General features: G+C 35.4%; 1 protein-coding gene across 19 annotated transcripts in view; it reads right to left on the bottom strand.

The window, feature by feature from the left end:
- The window catches only part of PIGN (phosphatidylinositol glycan anchor biosynthesis class N), a 138,163-nt gene that overhangs the window by 48,363 nt on the left and 63,932 nt on the right, over nucleotides 1-25,868 (bottom strand). For all 19 annotated transcript variants that reach the window (XR_012513081.1, XM_074383301.1, XM_074383300.1 and 16 more), the window contains 7 exons: nucleotides 12,960-13,038; nucleotides 11,525-11,707; nucleotides 8,295-8,434; nucleotides 5,438-5,537; nucleotides 5,241-5,333; nucleotides 3,666-3,757; nucleotides 653-761 (listed from right to left, as the gene is read on the bottom strand). Coding sequence is in view for 18 of the 19 variants with exons in the window: in XM_074383301.1 (XP_074239402.1) it covers nucleotides 653-761; nucleotides 3,666-3,757; nucleotides 5,241-5,333; nucleotides 5,438-5,537; nucleotides 8,295-8,434; nucleotides 11,525-11,707; nucleotides 12,960-13,038 (796 nt within the window). In the remaining variant the exon portion in view is untranslated. The remainder of the gene's footprint in view (nucleotides 1-652; nucleotides 762-3,665; nucleotides 3,758-5,240; nucleotides 5,334-5,437; nucleotides 5,538-8,294; nucleotides 8,435-11,524; nucleotides 11,708-12,959; nucleotides 13,039-25,868) is intronic.

Raw genomic sequence — 25,868 nt, 5'->3', positions numbered from 1 at the left:
TCAGGAAGCTGAGGCAGGAGAATCACTTGAGCCCAGGTGGCGGAGGTTGCAGTGAGCCGAGATTGCACCACTGCACTTAGCCTGGGCAACAAGAGTGAGACTCCGTCTCAAAAAATAAAAATAAAAAGAAAAAAACACAAACTGAAAGTCCATCTAGTATACGGCATAACTGGGAATGGACTCAATTTTGAAACGTCAAGTTCAAAGTTATTTTCACCACAGAAAGCCACCAACCATGCTGAAGTTTATTTTCACCTGGGACATTAACTGAAGGCTTAAACTGGCTATTCTTAATATAAACATACCCCAGGCTACTTTCACTTCAAAGAAGTGACCCTTCCTGACCCAAATGAGGACAATGTAGAATCTCAGTCCAGAGGAAGCCCTTTTCATTTCAACTTTTTGGTCAATACAGTTTCTGTAACCTCTGCTCTTCAGGTATCACTGGGTTGCCTCTTATGACCTTTTGCTATTTCATACCTCTTAAAGAACACATTTCCATGTAGCATCTTAAACAGAAAGCTTTCTTCTCAGCTGGCAGATACTGAGTAGCATAAAGGTAACGGCATTTAATGAACATAATTAAATATAACCATAAGATACATTTTGGTGTATCATTAGTATAACGTAGTATTGAAAATCTATAACTGACCTGTAATAGATGTACCAATAGCTCCTCCTTTGTAAAGCTATCTTTTCTTTTTGTGAGAGATGTTACAACATACAGGGATAGCAGAAGAACCAGCAAGCCTGCACCCATCCTGTTTTGAAATACAATTTAAAGTTTTCTTCAGATATTTACTGAAAACATATCAGATGGAAACATGAGATACCTACTCTAATGCAGAACCTCTCAGTCATTTGGCTTAATCAAGAGGAGGTAGCAAAATGGGTACATTTTAAGATTTTAAGAAAACTTTAAATCTTAGGATAAAGATACTGCTGGAAGGGATTATTTGTAACTTCTCCCCATAATTTTTAAAGTATCTTTACCTTACTTCTATAATTTAATTTAAAAAAATTTAGGCATACCAAGTACTATAATATTTAGCCTGAATTGGGCAAATTTACAAACATTTACAATATAAAAGACAGCTAACAAGTATATTATCAGCATCTACAATGTATACTTTGTGACTATGAAACTTAGTCATACAAAAAGTATCTACATATATAACCTATATTATTTTAGCAGGAAAAACAGCTCCCTTCTGTGACAGACCTTGGTATTTTCCTCAGCTGCCCCTGGCTGAGGGAAGGGGTAGCCAGTGGTCACATGGGTGGCATGCAGGAAAGGCATTTGTATAGTAATGAAACAACAAATTACACCTTTCAAGAACACCAGGTATAGTATGTTTCCTAAAGTCAACGGTGACTGATACCAAAGAAATGGTGCCCTACTGTTGAGCTCTTTCTCACCTTCTCAACATCTGAATAAGATGGCACAGCCGAAAGTATGCTGAGGACAGAATACTGAACCCAAATAGAACTAAGAGAAAAGAATTTGGTTGAAGAGAAAAAAGAAAGAGTAAAAGCCAGAGCTGGACACCTAAAAAGAATGTAAGGCAGGAATTCTGAGGAAAAAGCTTAATGGTTGTTTGTTTCTGATGCTTCAAATACTCTCTTTGAGAATCATAAGGAGTAAGGCAGTTACGTATTCAACATAGATTAATATTAAAATCTAGGAAAAAATAGTCACATATGATTAAAATTCTTTTTCTTTTTTTCTTTTCTTTCTTTCTTTTTTTTTTTTTAAGACTGTGTCTTGCTCTGTCGCTCAGGCTGGAGAGAAATGGCATGGTCTCAGCTCACTGCAATCTCCACTTCCCGGGTTCAAGTGATTCTCCTGCCTCAGTCACCCTGGTAGCTGGGATTACAGGTGTCTACCACCACGCCCAGCTAATTTTTGTATTTTTAGTAGAGACAGGGTTTCACCATATTGGCCTGGCTGGTCTCAAACTCCTGACCTCATGATCCACCTGCTTCAGCCTCCCAAAGTGCTGGGATTACAGGTGTGAGCCACCACACCTGGCCCTTTTTCTCTTTCTTAATTTTTAAAACAATTTGATATTTAAACTTATTGGCAAATATGTTTTCACTTTAGAACACTAGAGTAACAGACATTACAACTATGCTGTACATGTTTGCTTTTTCCTTTAACTGTATCCTTAAATGTTTCACAAAATGACATCTTTGTAATTTTCTAAAGGAGGGAGATGCTGTGACAGATAAAAAGAAAAATACAAATTTCTCCATGAACCAGGAATCAAAATAAATAAGTTGCAAATATAGCTAGTAGAAAAAACTTAAAATCACTGAGCAATTTAAATTTAGAGGAAAACAACATAATTTTCTAAAATATAAATTAGATTTCTCATATTTTAACAAGTTTATTTGCTTCCCACATTCATCTTTAATAGAATATGCAAGTGGCAAATTTATACAATTTCCCTCCCTTTTAGCATATGCTAAATTCTGTTCAACGATGCCAATACTGCTTGAGCAGGACTAATAGGCAGAGATGAAGGGGAGGGGGCTTCATAGAAACAACAGAAGACCTTACAGAGCAATCTGAAGCAAGAAACAAATGAAAATATTTGAATTCATTTTATCACATACTATTTATAGGTTACAACAGTTGCAAAATATTTTGACTTAGTAACACTGTAATAAAGTATGGCTTAGATAGTATGGTATTAGAATTCAACACAACTATTTTGGGCTCTGCTAATAAACTGACTTCCTGGGGTAATTCCTGATCTATTCCATATTGGAAAAAATGTATAGAACCTCACAAATCAGCACATATTTTTACAAAGTATCATTTACTTAATCTTCCTTCATTTAAAAATATATGCCCTCATCCATTACAGATTTGGCTAAAATGTTTTTTAAAATGCTTATAGAGTTCCAAAGAAAGTAACAAAGATGATTACATGATTGGAAACGAGAGGAAATGTTAAATGAGATAATGATCATACACACACTCATACAGCCCATACTTTACTTGACAATAATTTAAAGTGCAGTTAAAAGCAAAGGTAACCAGTTAATTTATAGATTTACTTAGGTCTATTGAAGAGAAATAAATACAGCAGCATAGTGAGGGACTGAGGCAAGATATGCAGAAGAATTTTCAAATAATTTGAGTGGTTACACATGGGAAAGTTGTCAAGGTAGACAGAATTTCCTCCCATGGAGAGCTTTACAATCAGTTTAGAATAGGAGAAAATTTCATTTTTGTATGACATTTTAGTGTGAACAGGATTGAAGCAAAGAGAGCTAACATAGTAGTTTAGAGATCTTTTCGTTTTGGCACAGAATATTTTTTCATATGAAACTAAAACTTTCACTGATTTCCCAAAGCATAAAAGAAATAAAACGTTCTAGACATAAACAAACAAAAAAAAAAGGTGAGGGGGGTGCTATTTTAAGTTATCAGTGGCACAATTTCATTTTGAAAGCCCCGAAGCATCTCTCAGGAGGTTTAATGACTCTCAGAACCTAGGCCAAAATCATGACTAATGGTTTGTTATTGGTATTTTAAATTCCCTTTTGTTCACATGATTTTAAATTCATGACCAAGATTAGGTTCAAATTTCACAGTGTTAATTGAGGGAAATAAAACCGTATTGAAAGAAAATAAATTACAGTATTATTCATACACTAGAGAGATGTCTGGCTTTCGACCTACAACCGGCATCAGTGGGAACACTGCCAGGAGCAAAGAGAAGAAAGTCCAACTCAGTGATGTCACCTAAAATCAAGAAAAAGGTTAACCTTAGACAAATATGGTATAGAAAACTATCATCAGTGTTTCATAGACTATATGACTGCAAAGCTAAAAGGAAAATGCAAAGCCTTACAGCTGTTTATTATTTTATTTTTTTTTTAAATACATTCTAGCAGAATCAACAGCTATTTATTCTAAAGAGTAATAGTTATTATTTGTGAAGGACCTGTGGCATAGCAGGTATAGTATTAGGTATAATATGATCATTTTCAGCCGGGTGCGGTGGCTCAAGCCTGTAATCCCAGCACTTTGGGAGGCCGAGGCGGGTGGATCACTAGGTCAAGAGATCGAGACCATCCTGGTCAACATGGTGAAATCCCATCTCTACTAAAAATACAAAAAAATTAGCTGGGCATGGTGGCGTGTGCCTGTAATCCCAGCTACTCAGGAGGCTGAGGCAGGAGAATTGCCTGAACCCAGGAGGCGGAGGTTGCGGTGAGCCGAGATCGCGCCATTGCACTCCAGCCTGGGTAACAAGAGTGAAACTCTGTCTCAAAAAAAAAAAAAAGAAAAAAAAATATGATCATTTTCTCCTTTAATTCTCACAATAACCTCAGGAGGCAGGTAATATTATTCCCAATACATCAGATGAGGAAACAGAGCTCAGAGAAGTTAATACATAAGTAGTACCAGGTCCATGACAAGTAAATAAAATATACAGGATTTAAACCTGCCTCTGAGATTTTGAAAAGTGCTTCATTCAATTTATGTTAGACCACATACTGAGGATGACATCTATAAAAAAGGTGGCCTACAATAATCATCAAACAATTGAGCCCAGGAGGAAAATAAGTAAAACTATTTTGTAATTAGATTAAGACCACCTATGAATTAAAAAATCAATAATCCCATTCATTGAAGATTTTTAATAAATTCTCAGAGTAGAAAGAAGGTATCTTCCTGCTACTTCTATAACAAAGTATCAAAGAGGAAATATGAGAGCATTCTTTGTAGTAGCATATTGTAATTCCCTACCTAGTTGAAGGAGGAAAATGAAGACTGATTTTATTTTTAATAATCTATAATAAATATATACTTCTCCAGAAAAAAAAAAAAAAAAACTGAATAGCTCAGGATAAGGAGGGAAGTGTCTCCTATGACTCAAGTTCAGAGTACGGACACCTAAGCCACTGTTCTGTGCTGCTCTAAGCAGCTCCTCGCCTGGTCCATTATCAAGATATTTGAAGCTAAACAAATCCAGGAAGTGCTTCAGAGATTGACATATCAGCACTATTACACAGCATTTCAATTACCACACAACTGGCCCATTTAAATGTGAAAGTCTAAGTGAATTACTGAAACCTTAAAGGTAATATCAGTCCTCCTATCAATATGACTAGGATCTTTTATGTAAAAACACATTCTACCCTTTTCTTTAAAAATAAAGTTACGTGTGTCAAAACAAAGTAGTTACTAAACTGTCCTATGTCAAAATGAGTACTCATACCTTTGCTCGAGTCCAGAGCTGAGTGAGAAACGGCCAAGCTGCAAAGGCAGTAAGTCCAATGGTAAGCATATAACGGTAGAAAAAACTGAGAACCTAGTAACGCGTTCCAAGAAAGAAATGAAAAATAAGGTCATTTAATACTAGTTACAAATATATGAAAGAAATCTGCAATTGCTGTAATCTGGTAAGTTACTTACTAATACTTCAGTTCCCAGGCTAAAGACTAACAGGTACCCAACAAAATGGCTCAGAGGATAGGTCAACAGTGATGCGACAAGGTCTTGAATAACCTGAAATCTGTTTCAAATAAAAAGACTGATTGGATTTTAAAGTTAGGTCATATATAGTATAAACATACAAATTCTGCAAGAAGTTAAAAAACTAGAGAATTTTTCCCTTTATAGATTATTCAAAAACTAAAACTCTAATGGATTTGTTTCAAGGACTTTATTTACCTAATTTTTTTTTAAATCTAGCAGTATTTTAGGGGAAATGTAATTTCTGAATTAATTTGAAAACATTTGGCCAGGCACAGTGGCTCATGCCTGTAATCCCAGCACTTTGGGACGCTGAAGAGGGCAAATCATCTGAGATTGGGAGTTCGAGACCAGTCTGGCCAACTGGTGAAATCCCGTCTCTACTAAAAATACAAAATTAACCAGGCATGGTGGCGTATGCCTGTAATCCCAGCCGCTTGGGAGGCGGAGGCAGGAGAATAGCTTGAACCAAGCAGGTGGAGGTTGTAGTGAGCCGAGATCACGTCATTGCACTCCAACCTGGGCAACAAGAACAAAACTCCCTCTCAAACAAAAAAAAAAAAAGAAAAAAGAAAAAAGAAAAAAAAAAAAAGAAAATGATCACAAAAATTGGCTTGTTTTTTTACAAACATTAATAACAAATGAATCTTGTTTGATCTTAGTTTGAACATGAGTTCATACAATTACAGATACAATATGAGACATAAACTACAATGAGTCCAAATGCATATAAACTGAAAATTTTTTTAAAATTTACTCAAGTAATTCTATATTTAAATCTAAATGAAATAAACGGACGGTTTCCTAATCTAGTTAGGGAAAAAAATCTTAATTACATTTTTTAACTGAGTTAAATAACCTTTTCCAAACCCAATTTAAGATGTCACTAATTGTACACTAATTGTAATTAAGTGAACTCATAACCGTCAAAAATGTATTACATACTTGAGTACTTTTTTCATTTCATCGCTAGGAAAAAAAGGTAACTCTGTAGTGCATTATTAAGTAGGTAATTTTAGAAGGTCAGTATCATTTGGTTTATGACCTTTCTCTGATTGAAAGCAATGCTGCAGAATGTTAACAAAATGATGAAGGCGCCATGTAGGAAAGAAAAGCTAACACCAGTCAAAAGGGGAATGTTTCTTTTATTCTCAACAGTGAATAAGCACAGAGGAACAAGAGATAATTTTGTAAAATCATTTAGAAGATTGTGAATCTATATAATTTATCAAAAAGATAAAGATGGGACACAACATACTTTCAGAATTATGTTTTCCCTTAAAATTTAAATACGTACATATATTAAGTTTTCTTAATAATCAGCACACTTAATGATTCAGGAGGAGTTCTGTACTAGATATGATTTTCTGCAAGGACAAAACTTTCATTTTAAAAGTTTAAAAACCAGACCAAATGATGTTTTTAAAAATCTGAGTTAAATATGCATATACAACAAATGGAGAGGTAACAGTATGTTATCTGATCAGTGTTCTCTTCTCTTACGCTTAAAAATAGTTAATATTTTAAGTATTTTAATATTAACATTTTTAACTTAAAAAAATTTTTTTTTTGAGACAGAGTCTCATGTTGTCACTCAGGCTAGAGTGCAGTGGTGCAATCTCGGTTCACTGCAACCTCCACCTTCTGGGTTCAAGCAATTATCAGGCTTCAGTCTCCTGAGTATCTGGAATTACAGGCGTCCACCACCACCCCCAGCTAATTTTTGTATTTTTAGTAGAAATGGCATTTTGCCATGTTGGCCAGGCTGGTCTCAAACTTCTGACCTCATGTGATCCACCTGCTTCAGCCTCCCAAAGTGCTGGGATTACAGGCATGAGCCGCCGTGCCCAGCCAATCCTTAAATATTTTTAATACTTTATATTTTAAAAGATGGAAGAAGCAGTCAAAGCTAAAGTTAGGAAAAATTAGAATAAAGTACAGTAATGTCATAATGCATGTGCTAAGCCAGTCTTGGGGACAACTTATTATAATAGGCTCTCATTCTTTCATTGACTTTAGGAGTCTGTTTTCTCAGAAAATACTTTGATATCCAAGATTAAGCTTAAAAAATTATAGATTACTGGTGTAAAAACAGAAACCAACAAGATCTGCAACATGACTCTGGCTGCTAGTGAGCATGAACTAGCACCACCTTCTAGTGGTTTTATTTAGGGTTTTGAAACTCTCCAAGGAGCCTTACTTCTACTGTTTTTGATAATGTTAACAATACACTCTATTGTAAGTACAACCTGTGAGGAAGTACTTATAGATAGAACCACAGCACATATGAAAAATATAGACTAATCCCTGTGTGTAAACATACCATATTAGATTTAATTACAAAGTTTAATTTATCTAGGTCTATATAATTGCTAGGAAAGGACGAGTCAGAACGTATGGAAATAAAACACACAAACATTTCTGTCAAAAATGAAGATATACTGGAATCTGAGATGATGACACAAGTTCAAAATGCTAGTTAGTCTAGGCATAGTATAATCAATATTAATCATTACTTTTGTTCCAAATTTTTTCTATAAAAGATACACAAAGAAGTGAATAAGATCACTGTTACTTAAGGAAAGTAAAGATGAAGTTGAAAGGGAAAGGTATAACAAAAAGAATGTTTATATACAACATTTATGCAGTTATAAATGAAGTGACAGGGTTTGGAGATTTGAAAGTACAGTATTATAAATATCTTTGATGACTTATGGTACAGAAATCTAATGCATTTTAAATACAGATTTAACTGTCAGTGAAGTGAAAAAACAAGGCAGCAAGATGCATTACTTACTCTCTTAGAACTGCATACCATATTGGCACTGGCAACAAACAATATACATAATATGTCCAGGGACAGGCTTGAATCAGCAGAAAAAATGCTACTAAAATGCCAATAGCTATAAAACTACATGGCAGGAGATGGCTTGGTTTCTGAAAAATCAAACAAAACATTAAAACACTTCTAAACCAATGGTAATTGATAGGTTTTAAAAGAGATTTTATAAAGTGAAGAAAATCTATTACTTTCTTTCAATGGTTATACAACTAGATGATTAATCAAAGAGCTGCATTAAGACAGAAAAAAATCTATTATTTGAGGAGCACATTAGAGAGGAAAACCTAGATTGCCTGGAATTGTTGCAATTAAGCAATTCTCAACTTAAAAGTGACTATGGCCTCAAAGTTTGTTTGCAAGTAACTTATTCAGAATTCTGAACATGTTTCCTCTTAGGAACAATTTCATAAATGTTGATTGAGTTATCTGGATAACTCACAAAAGCCTATTTAATCCATAATAAAGTATGGGACTTAATTTTCATTTGGAACAATGTTCTATCTATTCAAGCTCCAACGTGACATGATACCTAAGCTTCTCTCTCTATTGCCCACCCAACAGAAGCTTCATTCAGTCATATGCACTATTCCCAATCACCTGCCAAACAAGAGAATTCATCAATGTAATTCATTAGTGATAGTCTCCATGGTACAAGGGGCAGGGACTTTAAGTACAGAAGATGATCCTAGATAATCTGGATGGGCCTGATTCAATCCATTGAAAGGCTTTAAGAGCAAAACTAAGGGTTCCCTAAAGGAGAAATTCTACCTGTTGAGTGCAGCTTCAGCTCCTGCTGGCGAGTTGAGTCTGCCTTTGCTGATAGCCTGACCTGTGAATTTAGGACTTGCCTAACTAGGCCCCACAATCACATAAGCCAATTTCTTACACTACATCTCTTAATATATATTGCCTCCTGGTTCTATTTCTCTGGTTTTTAAGATGTACCAACTTGTCATAAATAAAGTATAAATGCTACAGTCCAGCATTTGGGGCCTTTGATTACTTTGGCCTAATCAATATTGTATTACTTCTTACCAGTCCCTTGAACAAATCTCCCCCATTTTACCCAAAGTGAACTATTTATTTTGAATGAAGCATGGTGGAGAAAGAGAAAGAATTCAAGTGTCAGAAAATATGGGTTCTGTCATTTAAAACCCACGTGTCCTTGTGGAAAAACCTTTCTGAGCCTAAATTCCTCCATCTGTATTATGAGAAACGTAACCACCAAATTTAGGGTAGTGTTAAGCTTAACTAAATAACTTACGTAAAGCACCGAGGACAGTCCTGGAACAGTGGGACTCAATATATATTACTATTATCCCAGCATAACAGTACATCTTCCCAAATCTGCCTCTGTTTACATCATTCAATTTGTTTTAATTCTCATTATGTCCCTAGATTCTGACTAGTAAAATCCCACCAAGACTTACTTTTCCTGTTATCGTCACCCTAAAATCAGCTCTCTTATTTAAAATATGATTCTCTTACATCATCTCAAACACTTAACATATCTTAAAGCTGTGTTTTGTAGTAGAGTTTAGATATAGTGACCTACACTTGGTAAGGTGGTTATATGTGTACATCTCTTACCTATTTTACTAAACTCTAAGCTCCTTGATGGCAGAATCTAAATCCTGTATTTCTTTGTATGGCCTATACAGCAAGCTTGTCCAATCTGCAGTCTATAGGCCACGTGTGGCCCAGGACAGCTTTGAAAGTGGTGCCAACACAAATTCATAAGCTTTCTTAGAACATCATCAGAATTTTTTTGGCAATTTTTTTTTTTTTTAGCTCACCAGCTATTGCTAGTGTTAGTGTATTTTATTTGTGGCCTAGGACAATTCTTTTTCCAACGTGGCTTAGGGAAGCCAAAAGATTGGACTCCCTTGCCAGCATCTAGCATTGTCCCATATACTCAATTAAACATTGGCTGTATTATCAGATTAATGAATAAGAAAGAACCATCAGCTATGAAATCTTAACATATCCATGTAAAAATATATATTTTTTCAATAAACTGAATATCAGGATAAATATGAAAAGGCAATCTCCAGCCCAAGACTGCTCCGGATTAAAGTCTCAGTCCCTCACATGCTAGCTGAGTGGCCTTTAATAAGTTACTTAATCCTCCTCAGCTTCAGATTCCTTTTTTATAAACATAAATTATAATGTCTACTTCTAGCACCGTTATGAGTTCTAAGAATGCCTAAATATAATTCCCCTTCCAGCCAATTTCACATACATTCAAATAATTAAAATTACTTGAGGGAAATTATTTAAGATATATTAAAACATTATATAAAATTATAATAAACACTAATTGTCTTACTTCCATTACAGAATAATAAAATACAAAATAGGAAAAGTTACCACTGGAAATATCTGCAGACTATTATTAAAAATACATCACCAGGATATATTACTTTTTAGAGAATTTGAATATGGTAAGAATTATTAAAGAGAATGAACCAAAGGAAATGAAAGTAGCATATTCTCCCTGGTAAATGATAGTTAGCAATATATTTTAAAAGAGTAAAGTGTTTAAATGTAGTAAAACCATATATGTACTGTTATATTGTCTCAGCAATATGAAGTATCATTAAATAGATTTTTAAAATTTTTGTTTTTTCACTGAAAGCACAGTAAAGTAGGAACAAAATCTTAAAACAAGAATACATGAAAAGGTCTAGAACTCTGCATTTTTGAGAAATTTCAGGAAGTTAAAAGAAGAGTACTTTAAAAATGTATACATCGTTTAAGAAGAAACATTATGAGCAAATAATTTTATTGCTTTCTAGCTCCTAAACTTTTAATATTGGATAAAGTTAAACATATTGCTTTGAAGTAGCTTTCTGACTGCTTGTACTAGAAAGATATGGAATACTTATAAAATGCTAAATAGTTAGAAAAAGAACAGAAGATCAACATCATGAATACCTTAGGAGCATTTAAATTACTTACACTTCTATCTTTTTAGCTGTCGCAAGCCATAGGATCATTATTATTTATACATTTTTTTCTCAAATGAAGAAACAGAGATAACTGAGGAAAAATCCAATGCAATAAAAGCAAATGAAAGATAAATAGCTTAGAGCAATAACTTGCACATTCTATAAACTCATTACACTGGATTTATACCAGTGATTTTATACCATCATCTGAATCTTTGTATTTTCTAAACATACCTTAACTTCTTTACTAACACTTCTTATAAGGTTGGAATGAGACTTGATGATCAACAACGAAGCATAAGAGATCCATCCCACAAAACCAATAGCAATATTGATGCCCAAAAAGAATCTGTCATATGTGTGATAATAGGACAATCCTTTCAACGCAAGATGAATTAGCTCCTTGCAAAGGGAGACCTATGGAGATAAAACATATATAACTCGCTAACAGAAAGAATAAGAAAACCTAAATTTTAAAGAAAGGAAAATTTTAAATTCCTACAGCAAAATCATTGTATTAAAATTAGTGAGCAACTATAGATAACAGATTAAGAACAGATTTTGTTTGACAATATTCTTTGAAAGTATGAGAAAAATTTGGAATAAAATGAATTTTTTAATCTAAATAAGAAAGGACATTTTAATGTAAACTATGTGTGTTTGTGGAAATGATCTTCAGATAACTCATGAAAGAAATGAAGGCTCTCTAATATAGGTCCCAAATGATGATACTGGCCATATTTATATTTTTTACTTTCTCATATGGGATTACCTATAAAACATCATTAAGTAGCTTAATATTTTACAGGAGAAAAATAGCTTAGCATTTTAAAACCATCAGGGGAAATTAGCATTAGAAATGCATGAACTGGCAATTATTTAGGCAATTTTAGAAATGAAAACATAATTCTTTTCTACTTTAAAATTAAATAACCATTTAACAAAGAAAAAATGATGAAAAATATAGTGGAAAAGAAGTTTGGAAGAGTCAAAGCTTCAACATGAATCATTAGACTTTTAATAATGTATAGATAATTCCAAGTGGCAAGCATATAGTGTTCTAAAATACTACACATAAGTAGGGTGAGGGAAACTTGGCATATATTTCTCATTTTAAAAAATGGTAATAGTTCATTTCTAATGCTAAACTAAAAAAAATTGGGCTGGGCATGGTGGCTCACACCTGTAATCCCAGCACTTTGGGAGGCCAAGGCAAGTGGATCACCTGAGGTCGGGAGTTTGAGATGAGCCTGGCCAATATGGTAAAACCCCGTCTCTACCAAAAATAACGAAAATTAGCCGGGTGTCATGGCACATGCCTGTAATTCCAGCTACTCGGGAGGCTGAGGCAGGAGAGTCACTTAAACCCCAGAGGTGGAGGTTGCAGTGAGCCTAGATCGCACAACTGCACTCAGTCTGGGCAACAGAGTGAGACTCTATTAAAAAAATAGTAAGAATAAATAAATAAATAAAAATTTACCCATAACATTAGCTGAAATAAGAGAGATATGTCCATTGCTAAAACAGCTACTCAGGAAATGCAATCCTTCCTTGAGGGCTCAAGAAAGCTCCCTGGCCTGCCTACTTTGCCCTCCGTTGCCATACTTTTCTCCTCCCCATCCCCAGGATGATAATCATCTACTTATGTCTATAAGGCCAGTATACTTACAGCTTCGTCAAACTTTCTGTGTTTTATATAAGATCTTGCTTTTCTTAAAATGTCGAACTCTTTGGAATCAGAAAGTGACCTATAAAAAAAAAGAATAGATTTAAAGGGTTTCCTCATTCCACCTGTATATTTCTCTTTTGTTCCTTAATTAAAAAAAAAAAAAAAGACAATAAACAAAACAAAAATCAAAGAAAAATATCTGAATTGTATTGCTGTTGGTTCTCTGAAGTCTTCCAAGAAATAGCTTATGGTTAAATTTGGTTTTCTTGACTCAGAGTTTCAAATGCCAAACTACATTTATGAAAGTCATATAATCCATCATTCTGAAGAAATGTAATACTCTGGCTAACAAGGAAATTCTGATTAAATCAAAGTAATTAACAGAACACCAAATGTACGGCATAAGTTCTACCACTCAGCTGTCCTGTGCTCATGGCAGACTTCAGATGATTGAGAACAGATCCATCAATGTACTTTTAATCCCTGAGCCAAACAGGGCCTGAGAATTCTCATTATCAAAGAGCTCCAGGCAGAGCCTAACCAACAGTGGAAGTTAGTGAATAATTTGAACCTATGTGCCATTTTTATACTATACTATATACCTTCTTGGTTCCTCTTTCATTTCTCTTTCCACCATTTTCCTGTCCTATTTTACCAAAGCAGACACTTTAAATGAACAAGAGAAATACTCCTTTAAAAAAAAACTGCATAACCTGAAACGGTATAAAGGCAGTAAGTTTATGGAATGTAGAAATTGAGGAAATACAACCAAAATTTAATTACCTTAATGAAATATATCAATACATTCACATTCAAATTTGAATATATGCTCCTTGACTAAAACTTACATATCTGCCGGGCATGGTGGCTCAAGCCTGTAATCCCAGCACTTTGGGAGGCCGAGGGGGGTGGATCACGAGGTCGAGAGATCGAGACCATCCTGGTCAACATGGTGAAACCCCGTCTCTACTAAAAATACAAAAAAATAGCTGGGCATGGTGGCACGTGCCTGTAATCCCAGCTACTAAGGAGGCTGAGGCAGGAGAATTGCCTGAACCCAGGAGGCAGAGGTTGCGGTGAGCCGAGATCGCGCCATTGCACTCCAGCCTGGGCAACAAGAGCGAAACTCCGTCTCAAAAAAAAAAAAAAAAAAAAAAAACCTACATATCTAAAGTGAATGCCTCTACATTTTAAAAATGCATAAAAAGTTATTTAAGGCTATATTAGGTTGGATCACATACAATTTATGTTTTCCTATGTCAAAAACTACTAAATTAAGTATTGGCAATTGCACATGGGTCGACATAATATAATCACTTATCTTCTTTCCACTTGGCTCCAGCAGTCTCTGAAGAGACTGGGAGTGGGGGAAAGTCAGATACATTTCTTTCAGAATCTGAAACTCTTGTCTAGAAAATGCACATAATCCAAAATCTAAAATATAATTTCAGAAATTCATAAACCCCAGAAGCTTATCTATAAACTCCCTCAGAGTTCTATGGGATACTCTAATTAAGCATCTGTGCTTTGGCTTGGAACAGTGGCTCACACTTGTAGTTCCAACACTTTAGGGGACCAAGGTAGGAGCATCACTTGAGGCCAGGAGTTCAAGACCAGCCTGGGCAATAAAGCAAGACCTCAATTTTATAAAAAATAAAACAAGAGTCTGTGCCTACTCTGATTGCTCACAGATATTACAACTCAGGGGAACCCAGTCATTGGGTTCTCATGTTGCAGACTGCAGGAAAATTCCCCACCACTGGACTCACTGGGATTTGGAGGAAAAAGGTTCCAGGAGGCAAAAAGACATGAAAGAAAAACAAGTTACTTTAAAATGTTGCTTTGATCCGGTTCTCTGTCCCTACAGGCACCAGACATTTTGAAATGTTTTCCCAGAAGCCTTAGCAAAGGAATTGCTGTGCCAAAGGGCACAGGCATTTTTTGGGACGGCTATATCAAAGTTGAATTTCCCAAATTTCCATAAAAACTTTCTAGTTGACCTTCGTCCTCTTGCTCTGATCCACTCAGCTTCCTAAAATAGTGATTGCATCCTCTCACTTACAATTGATATGGGCATCTCATTGTCTGCTTCATCAATTCTTATCTTCTTGGACTATTGATGCTATTTCACTTAATTTCCCATTATCACAAATGTGTACCCCCAGCTGCATAATGGTGAAACTCTTCAAGCTTTACCTATCTGATGTCGTAAAGATCTTCCCCTCTTTGCTTTCCAAAATCAAATATTCATCATCCTTTAAGGTCCACTCCAAATCTCACCTCACATCATTAGCACTTTAGTTAGTGTTCTAACGATCAGTTTATTTCTCTTCAATTAAATTTTAACCTCCATGTGGGCCAGGATAATGTCTTATATTCCATTAACATCCACAATAATACTTAGCTAAGTGCTAAAGCACATAAAATGAATCAATAAATCTTGATTACAATGCTATCAAAATACTGCAGACCTAAAAAATGGAAGAAAAATAAGGGAATAACAAACATTGCCATTTGTAATGTACCTAAAATTTTAAATAAAAAGAAGGAAAAAATGTCTGAAGTTAAATTACTTAAGCTAATTTAACAGACATTCTGTTAAGTGAAGTCTTATGAAGAATAAGAGAAAAAAACATTCTTAAAAAGAAATATTGACACTATACATTATGCTATGTTTTACTGGAAGTACTAAGGTAAAGAAACAGGAGTGAGGGTAATTTATAATTTTTCCTAAATGCACTATTTATAAACCTTGGGACACACCAAAGGTAAACATATCAAAGATTTGTAATACATCTGGAATTCACCAAAATGTTCTGTAAAAGCCTCAGTGTATCATCATGACATTAAAGACACTCATATACTTGTCCCCCAATATAATTTTTAGTTTTAGCTTTCCATCAAATTGAGAGGGGATATAAAGTAAATTTTCTTGGTATCACTAACTTTAAACATAAGGAGATTTTGTAAGAAATATAAAGTCTAGAATACAGAGTACAATTATGTTCAGATTTATGTAAACAAAAAGAAACCCAAATAAAAACAAAATCAAGGGGGTTGGCAGAGGATTAATTAAAGGAATGCCATATAGAAATTAAAATGAACAAAGATCTGCATGTATAAACATGGACAAATCCTGAAAACAAAACTGAATGGAAAAAAGAATTGTTTTAAAACATAAATTTTTAAAACAGGAATTCAAGGTATTATGCCATTCTATTCCCTACCCCCAAAAAAAGAGAATCTAAAGGAACACGGCAAAATGTTGGCTGGGCGCGGGGGCTCATGCTTGTAATACCAGCACTTTGGGAGGCTGAGGTAGGCAATTACCCGAAGTCAGGCATTTGAGACTAGCTTGACCAACATGGAGAAACCCACCTCTACTAAAAACACAAAACTAGCCGGGCGTGGTGGTGCATGCCTGTAATCCCTGTAATCCCAGCTACTCAGGAGGCTGGGGCAGGAGAATAGCTTGAAGCTAGGAGGTGGAGGCTGCAGTGAGCCGAGATTGTGTCACTGCACTCCAGTCTGGGCAACAGTGAAACTCCAACTCAAAAAAAAAAAAAAAAAAAAAAAAAAAAAAATTAAGATATATGGTAAAATGTTAATATTTTCTTAAACCTAAGTGGTGGGTACAAGAATTTATATTATATTCCCTTTTCTTTTCATCATGTTTGAAATACCTTATAAATAATACTTAAAATATGTTAACAAGGATATACATATATAATACATACATATATATACATGATATATATAGACAGATGCATAATAAACTGCAACTTTACCTCCAAAGAAAAAGACTGTAAGATTGGAACACAGGAGGAAAGATGACTTTTTATTATTGTTTATATAAATAATATTGAGTGCATGCATTACTTGTTCATTAACATTTTTAAATAAAATGATGAAAACACTAGGATTTAACCATAGCTTTTGGTTATGCCAGAGAAGGTTTGGGCATACCAATGCGCCCACCAAGAACAACTAGAAAGCCTAATAAAATAAATTTAAAGGTACCAAACCCATCAAATAACGAAAGGCTAAGATCCTAGAGAGAAGGAAACCACAGGGAAGTAATCCGAAAGTCTATGAACTGTAACTCTGAGGGAATCTACCATTCTTATTCTTGGCACAAAGCAAAAGGCTGTGAATCTGGGGATATAGCTACTGCCAGGAAATAGAGAATCCAAGAGCCTTTGGCAATCTTGTATGACTGGAGAGAGAAAAACTAAAGCTTTTAGCTGCCAGTGCAGCCAGAACTTGAGAACCTAAAAAGAAAGAAAAATAAGAAAGTAATATACATTTTCATTGCGGATTTTTTTTTAAAAAAGAAATGTTAAAAGTGCATCTGGAATTTAAAACTAATTTAATACATATTCTGAGGTGAAATCTTAAGAAGAATGAGAAAAAGGGCTTGTATAAGAAAGAAATATTATATTATACTATATTATTTGGAGAACTCAGGTAAAGAAACAAAGGCGAAGTCTTGGTGAGAAAAGAGGTGAGAAAAAAGGTAAGCCTGATACTCATTTGTGTGGAACAAGAGGACAAGCAGCTAAGAAGAATGCCCCTGAAAAGCAAACAGAAGTTTTGGTAGCTTCAAGATGTACAAGAGACAAAAATTGGCATTCAGTAACCACCAGAGAAGAAAGGTTCTAGATAACATAAGGTCGGTATTGGGACCCCTGAGATACTATACTCTAAGAACAGAGACGAAACAGAGATCAAAGGAGGCTTAAAATTGCAGCACAGCCGTGAGTCAGCCACTACTCTCTGTGGCCATCAGAAGATAAGGTAAAACCTCTCTGAAGAAAAATGAGATAATCCAGAGCTTCTAAAGCTTTTAATATTTAAAGATAAGCATTCATTTAAAAACTATCATACTTAAGAAACAAGACCAATTTAAAAAAAAGAAAGGAAACAAACTCACAAATGATTTGGTTATTGGTATTATCAGGTACAGATGCTAAATAATTACAGTTAATATGTCAAGAAGACAGAAAATTGTATCAAAGAACAGAATCTATTTTTTTAAATAGTCAAAATGGAAGTTCTAAAGTTTAAAAACATGTAACAACTGAAATTAAGAACTCAATAACAGCAATCTAGACATAGCAAAAGAGAAATCTGGTGTAGCTGATGACAGAACCAGTAGAAAATATCTTGCCTGGGCTGGACATGGCAGCTCATGCCTGTAATCCCAGCACCTTGGAAGGTCAAGGTGGGTGGATCACTTCAAGTCAGGAGTTTGAGACCAGCCTAGCCAACATGGTGAAACCCAGTCTCTACCAAAAGTACAAAAATGAGCTAGGTGTGGTGGTGTGCACCTGTAATCTCAGCTACTCAGGAGGCTGAGGCAGGAGAATCAATTGAATCTGAGAGGCAGAGGTTGCAGTGAGCTGAGATCATGCCATTGCGCTCCAGCCTGGGCAACAGAGTGAGACTCTGCCTCAAAAAAAAAAAAAAAAAAAAAAAAAAACAGAGAGAAAGAGAAGAAAAAAATATCTTGCCTGAAGCTCGAAGAACAAAAAGACAGAAAAATATTAAAAAGATTATACAAATAGATATGCAAGTCATGATGAAACAGGTTTAATATCAATGTAATTGGAATCCAGAAAGGGAGAGAGGGAGAGATGGAATATGGCAGAAGCAATATCTGATAAGATAAAGGCGAAGAACTTTACAAAACTAATGAAAGATACTAATCCACAGATTTAAGAATATCTACAAACCCCAAGCAGGATAACTACAAAGAAAACCATGCATATGGACAGGGCAGTAAAACTGCTGAAAACTAGTCAAAGAGAAAGCACCTGGGGGAAGGGGAAGGGAAAGGAGAAGGGGAAGACAAATTGCCTTCAAACAAATGACAATAAAACAGTTGGTTACTGAACGGAACGGATGGAATGACATCCTTAAGTTCCTCAAAGAAAATAACCTACAACCTAGAATTCCACACCCACTGAAAAGATGTTTCAAAAGTAAAGGTAAAATAATAAATTTCCAGACAAATAAAAACAGAAAGATATCTTTCATTGGCAAATGCCCTTGAAAAGAAATGCCATAGCCTAGATAAGAAATACAGAAACGTGGAAAGAAATGCAAAACAAAAGACACAGTGAATATATGAGTAAATCTAAATAAATGTTGACAGTACAAGGGAATAATAGATTGAAATGTAGCAATATACTTAAAATATATACTAACAATAACATCAAAGGTATTAAAGTAAGTTATTTAAAGTATTCTAAAATTCTAGCAATGACTGGGAAGGGGCAGAGTACTAATTTACATTAATTTAATTTATATTAAACTAATAATGAGCCCAAAATGCTTGTTACAATATTTAACATAACCACTAAAAGAATGTATAAATAACAAGCCAATATGTGGACAGGCGAGGGCTGGAAAATTAAAATAATTTAAAATAGTTAATCCTAAAAACAAACAAACAAACAAACAAACGAAAAAGGAACATTAAACAGATTGGTAAATGGAAAACAAACCCAAATATAGCAGTTATTATAGTAAGTATAAATGGTCAGAAAACACCAACTTAAAGAAAAAACTAGAATACTGGATTTTTAAAAAAATGTTCATTATGTGCTACTAACATTAAATATTAGAACACAAAAATGTTAAAAGTGAAAGAACATGAGAAAAGACCTAACACACAAATACAAAGAATGCAGCCATCATCATACTAATAGCAGTCAAGGCATTGACTTTAAGGCAAAAGTCTTTTTTTTTTAATTGCATTTTAGGTTTTGGGGTACATGTGAAGAACATGTAAGACTGTTGTATAGGTACACACTTGGCAGTGTGATTTGCTGCCTTCCTCGCCACCACCTATATCTGGCATTTATCCCCATGCTATCGCTCCCCAACTCCCCACCCCCTGCTGTCCCTCCCCTATTTCCCCCCGATAGACCCCAGTGTGTGAAGCTCATCTCCCTGTGTCCATGTGTTCCAATTGTTCAAAACCCACCTACGAGTGAGAACATGCAGTGTTTGGTTTTCTGTTCTTGTGTCAGTTTGCTGAGAATGATGGTTTCCAGGTTCATCCATGTCCCTACAAAGGACACGAACTCATCATTTCTGATGGCTGCATAATATTCCATGGTGTATATGTGCCACATTTTCCCCATCCACTCTATCATTGATGGGCATTTGGGTTGGTTCCAGGTCTTTGCTATTGTAAACAGTGCTGCAATGAACATTTGTGTGCATGTGTCCTTATAGTAGAATGATTTATAATCCTTTGGACATATACCCAGTAATGGGATTGCCAGGTCAAATGGAATTTCTATTTCCAGGTCCTTGAGGAATCATGACACTGTCTTCCACAATGGTTGAACTAATGGTTTACACTCCCAGCAACAGTGTAAAAGTGTTCCTATTTCTCCACATCTTCTCCAGCATCTGTTGTCTCCAGATTTTTTAATGATTGCCATTCTAACTGGCATGAGATGGTATCTCAATGTAGTTTTGATTTGCATTTCTCTAATGACCAGTGATGATGAGCATTTTTTCATATGTTCGTTGGCCTCATGTATATCTTCTTTTGTAAAGTGTCTGTTCATGTCCTTTGCCCACTTTTGAATGGGCTTGTTTGTTTTTTTCTTGTAAATCTGTTTTAGTTCTTTGTAGATTCTGGATATCAGACCTTTCTCAGATGGGTAGACTGCAAAAATTTTTCCCCATTCCGTTGGTTGCCAATTCACTTTAATGATTGTTTCTTTTGCTGTGCAGAAGCTCTGGAATTTGATTAGGTCCCATTTGTCTATTTTGGCTTTTGTTGCTAATGCTTTTGGTGTTTTGGTCATGAAGTCCTTGCTTACGCCTATGTCCTGAATGGTTTTGCCTAGATTTTCTTCTAGGGTTTTTATGCTGTTAGGTCTTATGTTTAAGTCTTTAATCCATCTGGAGTTAATTTTAGTGTAAGGTGTCAGGAAGGGGTCCAGTTTCTGCTTTCTGCACATGCCTAGCCAGTTTTGCCAACACCATTTATTAAACACGGAATCCTTTCCCCATTGCTTGCTTTTGTCAGGCTTGTCAAAGATCAGATGATTATAGATGTGTTGTGTCGCCTCCGAGGCCTCTGTTCTGTTCCATTGGTCTATATCTCTGTTTTGGTACCAGTACCATGCTGTTTTGATTACTGTAGCCTTGTAGTATAGTTTGAAGTCCGGTAGTGTGATGCCTCCCGCTTTGTTCTTTTTGCTTAGAATTGACTTGGCTATGTGGGCTCTCTTTTGGTTCCATATGAAGTTTAAGGTGTTATTTTTTCCAGTTCTGTGAAGAAGATCATTGGCAAAAGTCTTTTTTTTTTTTTTTTTTTTTTTTTTTTGAGATGGAATATTGCTCTATCACTAGGCTGAAGTGTAATGGTGCAATCTCGGCTCACTGCAACCTCTGTCTGCTGTGTTCAAGCCATTCCCCTGCCTCAGCCTCCTGAGTAGCTGGGACTACAGGCATGTGCCACTATGCCCGGCTAATTTTTTTTGTATTTTCGTAGAGACGGGGTCTCACCATGACCAGGATGAGGTCGATCTGACCTCGTGATCCACCCTCCTCTGCTTACCAAAGTGTTGGGATTACAGGTGTGAGGCACCATGCCCGGCCTGGCAAAAGTCTTAAGGTAGGGTTAGGGCATTGGCAAGGGCATTTGCCAATGACACACTAGCATGCAGAGACTAAGGTAATGCTGAGAGATGATGTAAGGCACAACAGAAAGTCAGGAATATTTCTTTAGGAGAAAAGGCCACAACAGCAGCCAGCAGTGTCACTTTAGTGTTAGGAAAAGCTGTTGGAGTAAGTAACATAAGAGACTTGGCACCACACTTCCTTGTGCCCAGACCTCAGAATTCACCCATCAAACCACGGAGGTAAAAATTCCCATTCTAAACCGTATTCAGGCAATAAATCCAAGCACTTCACACATTTTTATAATTAAAAGCTATGCCTATTTGAATAATATTCAGTAAGTATTATTTAATATTTTATTGTTATACATGAATTGACACATAGATTATTTATTCCATGGTACAGAAAATTTTCTACTTCTGAAGGACACAGCCTTTTGCTGGGCATTCTATTTATCTGAATGGATGGTAAGAAAATTTCCAATCTATTTTTTTTAGTTCTCACATATGAGTGAAAACATGTAAAATTTGTCTTTCTGTGTCGACCTAAGTTCACTTAGCAATAAACATGGGAGTGCAGAATATCTCTTCAATATGTTGATTTCCTTCTTTTGGATATATATAAACCCAGAATTGCTGGATCACATGGTAGTTCTATATTTAGTTTTGAGGAACCTCCATACTGTCTTCCACTGTGGCTGTACTAATTTACATTAACATCAACAGTACATGAGGAGGAGAGAGTAGACTGGTGGTTACCAGAGGCAAGAAGAGTAGAGGGGAAAGGCAATGAAGAGAGGCTGATTAATGGGTATGAATAATACAGTTTGATAAAAGAAATAAGACTTGATGTTTAATAGAGCAGTAAGATGACTATGGTTAACATTAATCTATTATACATTTCAAAATAGCTGGAACAGAATAATTGAAAAGTTCCTGGTGTACTGAAAAGATAACTATTTAAGGTAATGGACATCCCAATTTCCCTGATTATATAAATGTATCATGTACCCCTAAAATACATACATACTTTATCAATTTTACAAAGAAAATTTTCAAACTAAAATTCCTAGATTACTCACATAAGCTAAATTTCTGCTTCACTTCCTTGCATTATTTTTATTTCAATGAATATTTCTTTTATAATACTCAAAACCCAATGGCAAATTTTTGTCACTTTCCTCTTATTGAATGCATATGACTAGCACTTGCTTGCTTCTAGGTTGATAGCACAAACAGTGACAAGAACATCTGGAGTGGATTCAAAATAGCAGCAAGATCAAATACAGGGTTGAAAATTAACTTTCTCTAAGGGAAGGCTGAAGAAACTACATAATATGGTGAAGAGAAGACTTCAAGAATGAAAATATGTTCTCAGATGCTAATAAAAAAGACCCTGATTAGTTATTCTTACTTGTGAAAAGTAAATTGATTTACTTGGTACAAGAATCTTTGTTCAGAGAATACATTTTCTCTTCAAGAAAGAAGTTTAAACATTGACACCAAAGAGTTTAAATTCTTTCCAGTGCCCTCTAGACCTATCTTTCTTTTCCAAAATAATACAAGTTTTACATATAATATAGTATAATAATGATAAATTATTCACCTTTACTTTAAAGTCTATGGTATATTTGCAGCGTTAATTAACTCTCATGCCCTTATAAAGAATAAGACAGCAATGAAATCTAAATTTTTTTTTGAGATGGAGTCTCACTATGTTGCCAGGTTGGAGTGCAGTGGTGCAATCATGGCTCACTCCAACCTCCACCTCCCGGGTTCAAGCAATTTTCCTGCCTCAGCCTCAGAGTAGCTAGGACTACAGGTGCACGCCACCACACCCAGCCAACTTTTATATTTTTAGTAGAGACAAGGTTTCGCCACGTCAGCCAGTATGGTCTCAATCTCCTGACCTGGTGATCCACCCACCTTGGCCTCCCAAAGTGCTGGGATTACAGGTGTGAGCCACCGCACCCAGCTAAGTAGAAATTTTTGATGAACATAAAAGGCCATAATAGAGGCTGGATGCAATAACTCAGGCACACAGTACTTGGGGAGGCCAAGACAGGAGGATTGCTTGAGGCCAGGAGCTTGGGACCAGCCTCAGCAACATGAGCCAGGCATGGTCTTGCTCACCTGTAGTCCTAGCTACTTAGGATACTGAAGCAGGAGGACAGCTTGAGTCCAGGAGGTGAAAGCTCTAGTGAGCCATAACTGAGCTACTATACTACAGCCTGGGCAACAGATTGAGACCCTCTTTCTAAAAATGAAATTTAAAAAAATTAAAGACTATAATAGAAAAAATCCTTAAAACCTTAATAATTGCTGAAAAGTTACATAAGTGATCAAATCTGCACTTATAGGCCTACAAGATGATAGAAAATGAGGATAATAAAAACATTGTCAGAAGGAGGGACACTGTTCTAACGATGAGAAAAAACAAACTATGTCTTGAGTGAAAAAATAGCATATTACAAACTAAATGGCTGAAAAACCCTATCATGATATTAATTTGCGGATATGAACTTTCAAAGAATATTATCATTTATTCCATAGACCAAACGGACTTCCTAAAATCAGGATGAAAATAAGAGTGGGAAAACTGAAGGATATTAGAAAGTTGTTGTACAATGAATATCCAATTCATTTCAACTTTTTTTGAATTACGATGATGAGAGTCTGATAGCAAGTTAGTTTAACAAGAAAATATGGTATATCCAAATCTATTCAGTTTTTGAAAATTTTAGATATTAAGGGAGAGTTTGAATAGTAAGGGGTATCGACAATATTTTTAACTGAATGTTTGGTTCCAATTTAGGAAAATTAGTTGGGATAGTGAGATTTCAGATAGGAAAGGATAATTGAATACAGACAATAGGAAGCTTGGAAGGACAGAGAAAAAAATATACTAATTTTGTTGCATGTTATAACTCATTATATCTTTTGTGACTATAAAAATGAAAAAAAGTGAGACAAAACTTAAAGTTCCTTAAAATTCTTCTTTTATGAACTAATTATGAACCCTAATGCATGAGGCATCATATAGAGAGACTGAAACACTCAAAACAATTTTTCACAAAGTTGTTACAACATTAAACTTTTGTCTTACCTCCCTGACAACTCCTTATTCAGAAATGGAATAACTTCTTAGGAACAAAAATTTACTATGCCTATATAATAGGCTGCCATTAAGATCAGACTTTGAGAAAAATGAATAAACCATAGCATACTTAGTAGACCAAGCATTCCACACAAATGCCATCATTTACTATAATACTGACCTATACCTAAATCTGCTTAAAGGAATACTTAACAAATTTCACTAAATTTACTAATTTACCAAAAGATCTGACAGCACTCCCTTAAAAGACATAAAGGTAGAAATTACATAGCATTTGAGGTAGAAGGAATGGCAAAAAACATATCAGATTAGGAGAGAGACTGTCTCGATTCAAGTTTTAGCTCTAAATCTAACTAGTAAGATGACTAAGGACTTGGGTGTTTCAGGTTTATTTTACATATATATATATATATATATATATATATATATATATATAAAATTAAATTTTACATCGTTCTGGGGTACATGTGAAGAATATGCAAGATTTTTGCATAGGTACATACATGGTAATGTGGTTTGCTTCCTCCATCCCCATCACCTATATCTGACATTTCTCCCCATGTTATCCCTTCCCCAACTCCCTACCCCATGCTGTCCCTCCCCTACCCCCCCACCACAGACCTCAGTGTGTGATGCTCCCCTCCCTGTGTCCATGTGTTCTCATTGTCCGACACCCGCCTGTGAGTGAGAACATGCAGTGTTCGGTTTTCTGTTCTTGTGTCAGTTTGCTGAGAATGATGGTTTCCAGGTTCATCCATGTCCCTACAAAGGACACACAAACTCATCGCTTTTTATGACTGCATAGTATTCCATGGTGTATATGTGCCACATTTTCCCTGTCTAGTCTATCATCAATGAGCATTTGGGTTGGTTTGAAGTCTTTGCTAATGTAAACAGTGCTGCAATGAACATATGTGTGCAATGTGTCCTTATAATAGAACGATTTATAATCCTTTGGATATATACCCAGCAATGGGATTGCTGGGTCAAATGGAATTTCTATTTCCAGGTCCTTGAAGAATCATGACACTGTCTTCCACAATGGTTGAACTAATTTACACTCCCATCAACAGTGTAAAAGTGTTCCTATTTCTCCACATTCTCTCCAGCATTTGTTGTCTCCAGATTTTTTAACGATCGCCA

The sequence above is a fragment of the Saimiri boliviensis genome, chromosome 13, assembly GCF_048565385.1.
Source record: "Saimiri boliviensis isolate mSaiBol1 chromosome 13, mSaiBol1.pri, whole genome shotgun sequence".
In the NCBI taxonomy this organism is placed as follows: Eukaryota; Metazoa; Chordata; class Mammalia; order Primates; family Cebidae; genus Saimiri; species Saimiri boliviensis.
This window is presented reverse-complemented; position numbering and strand designations above follow the sequence as displayed.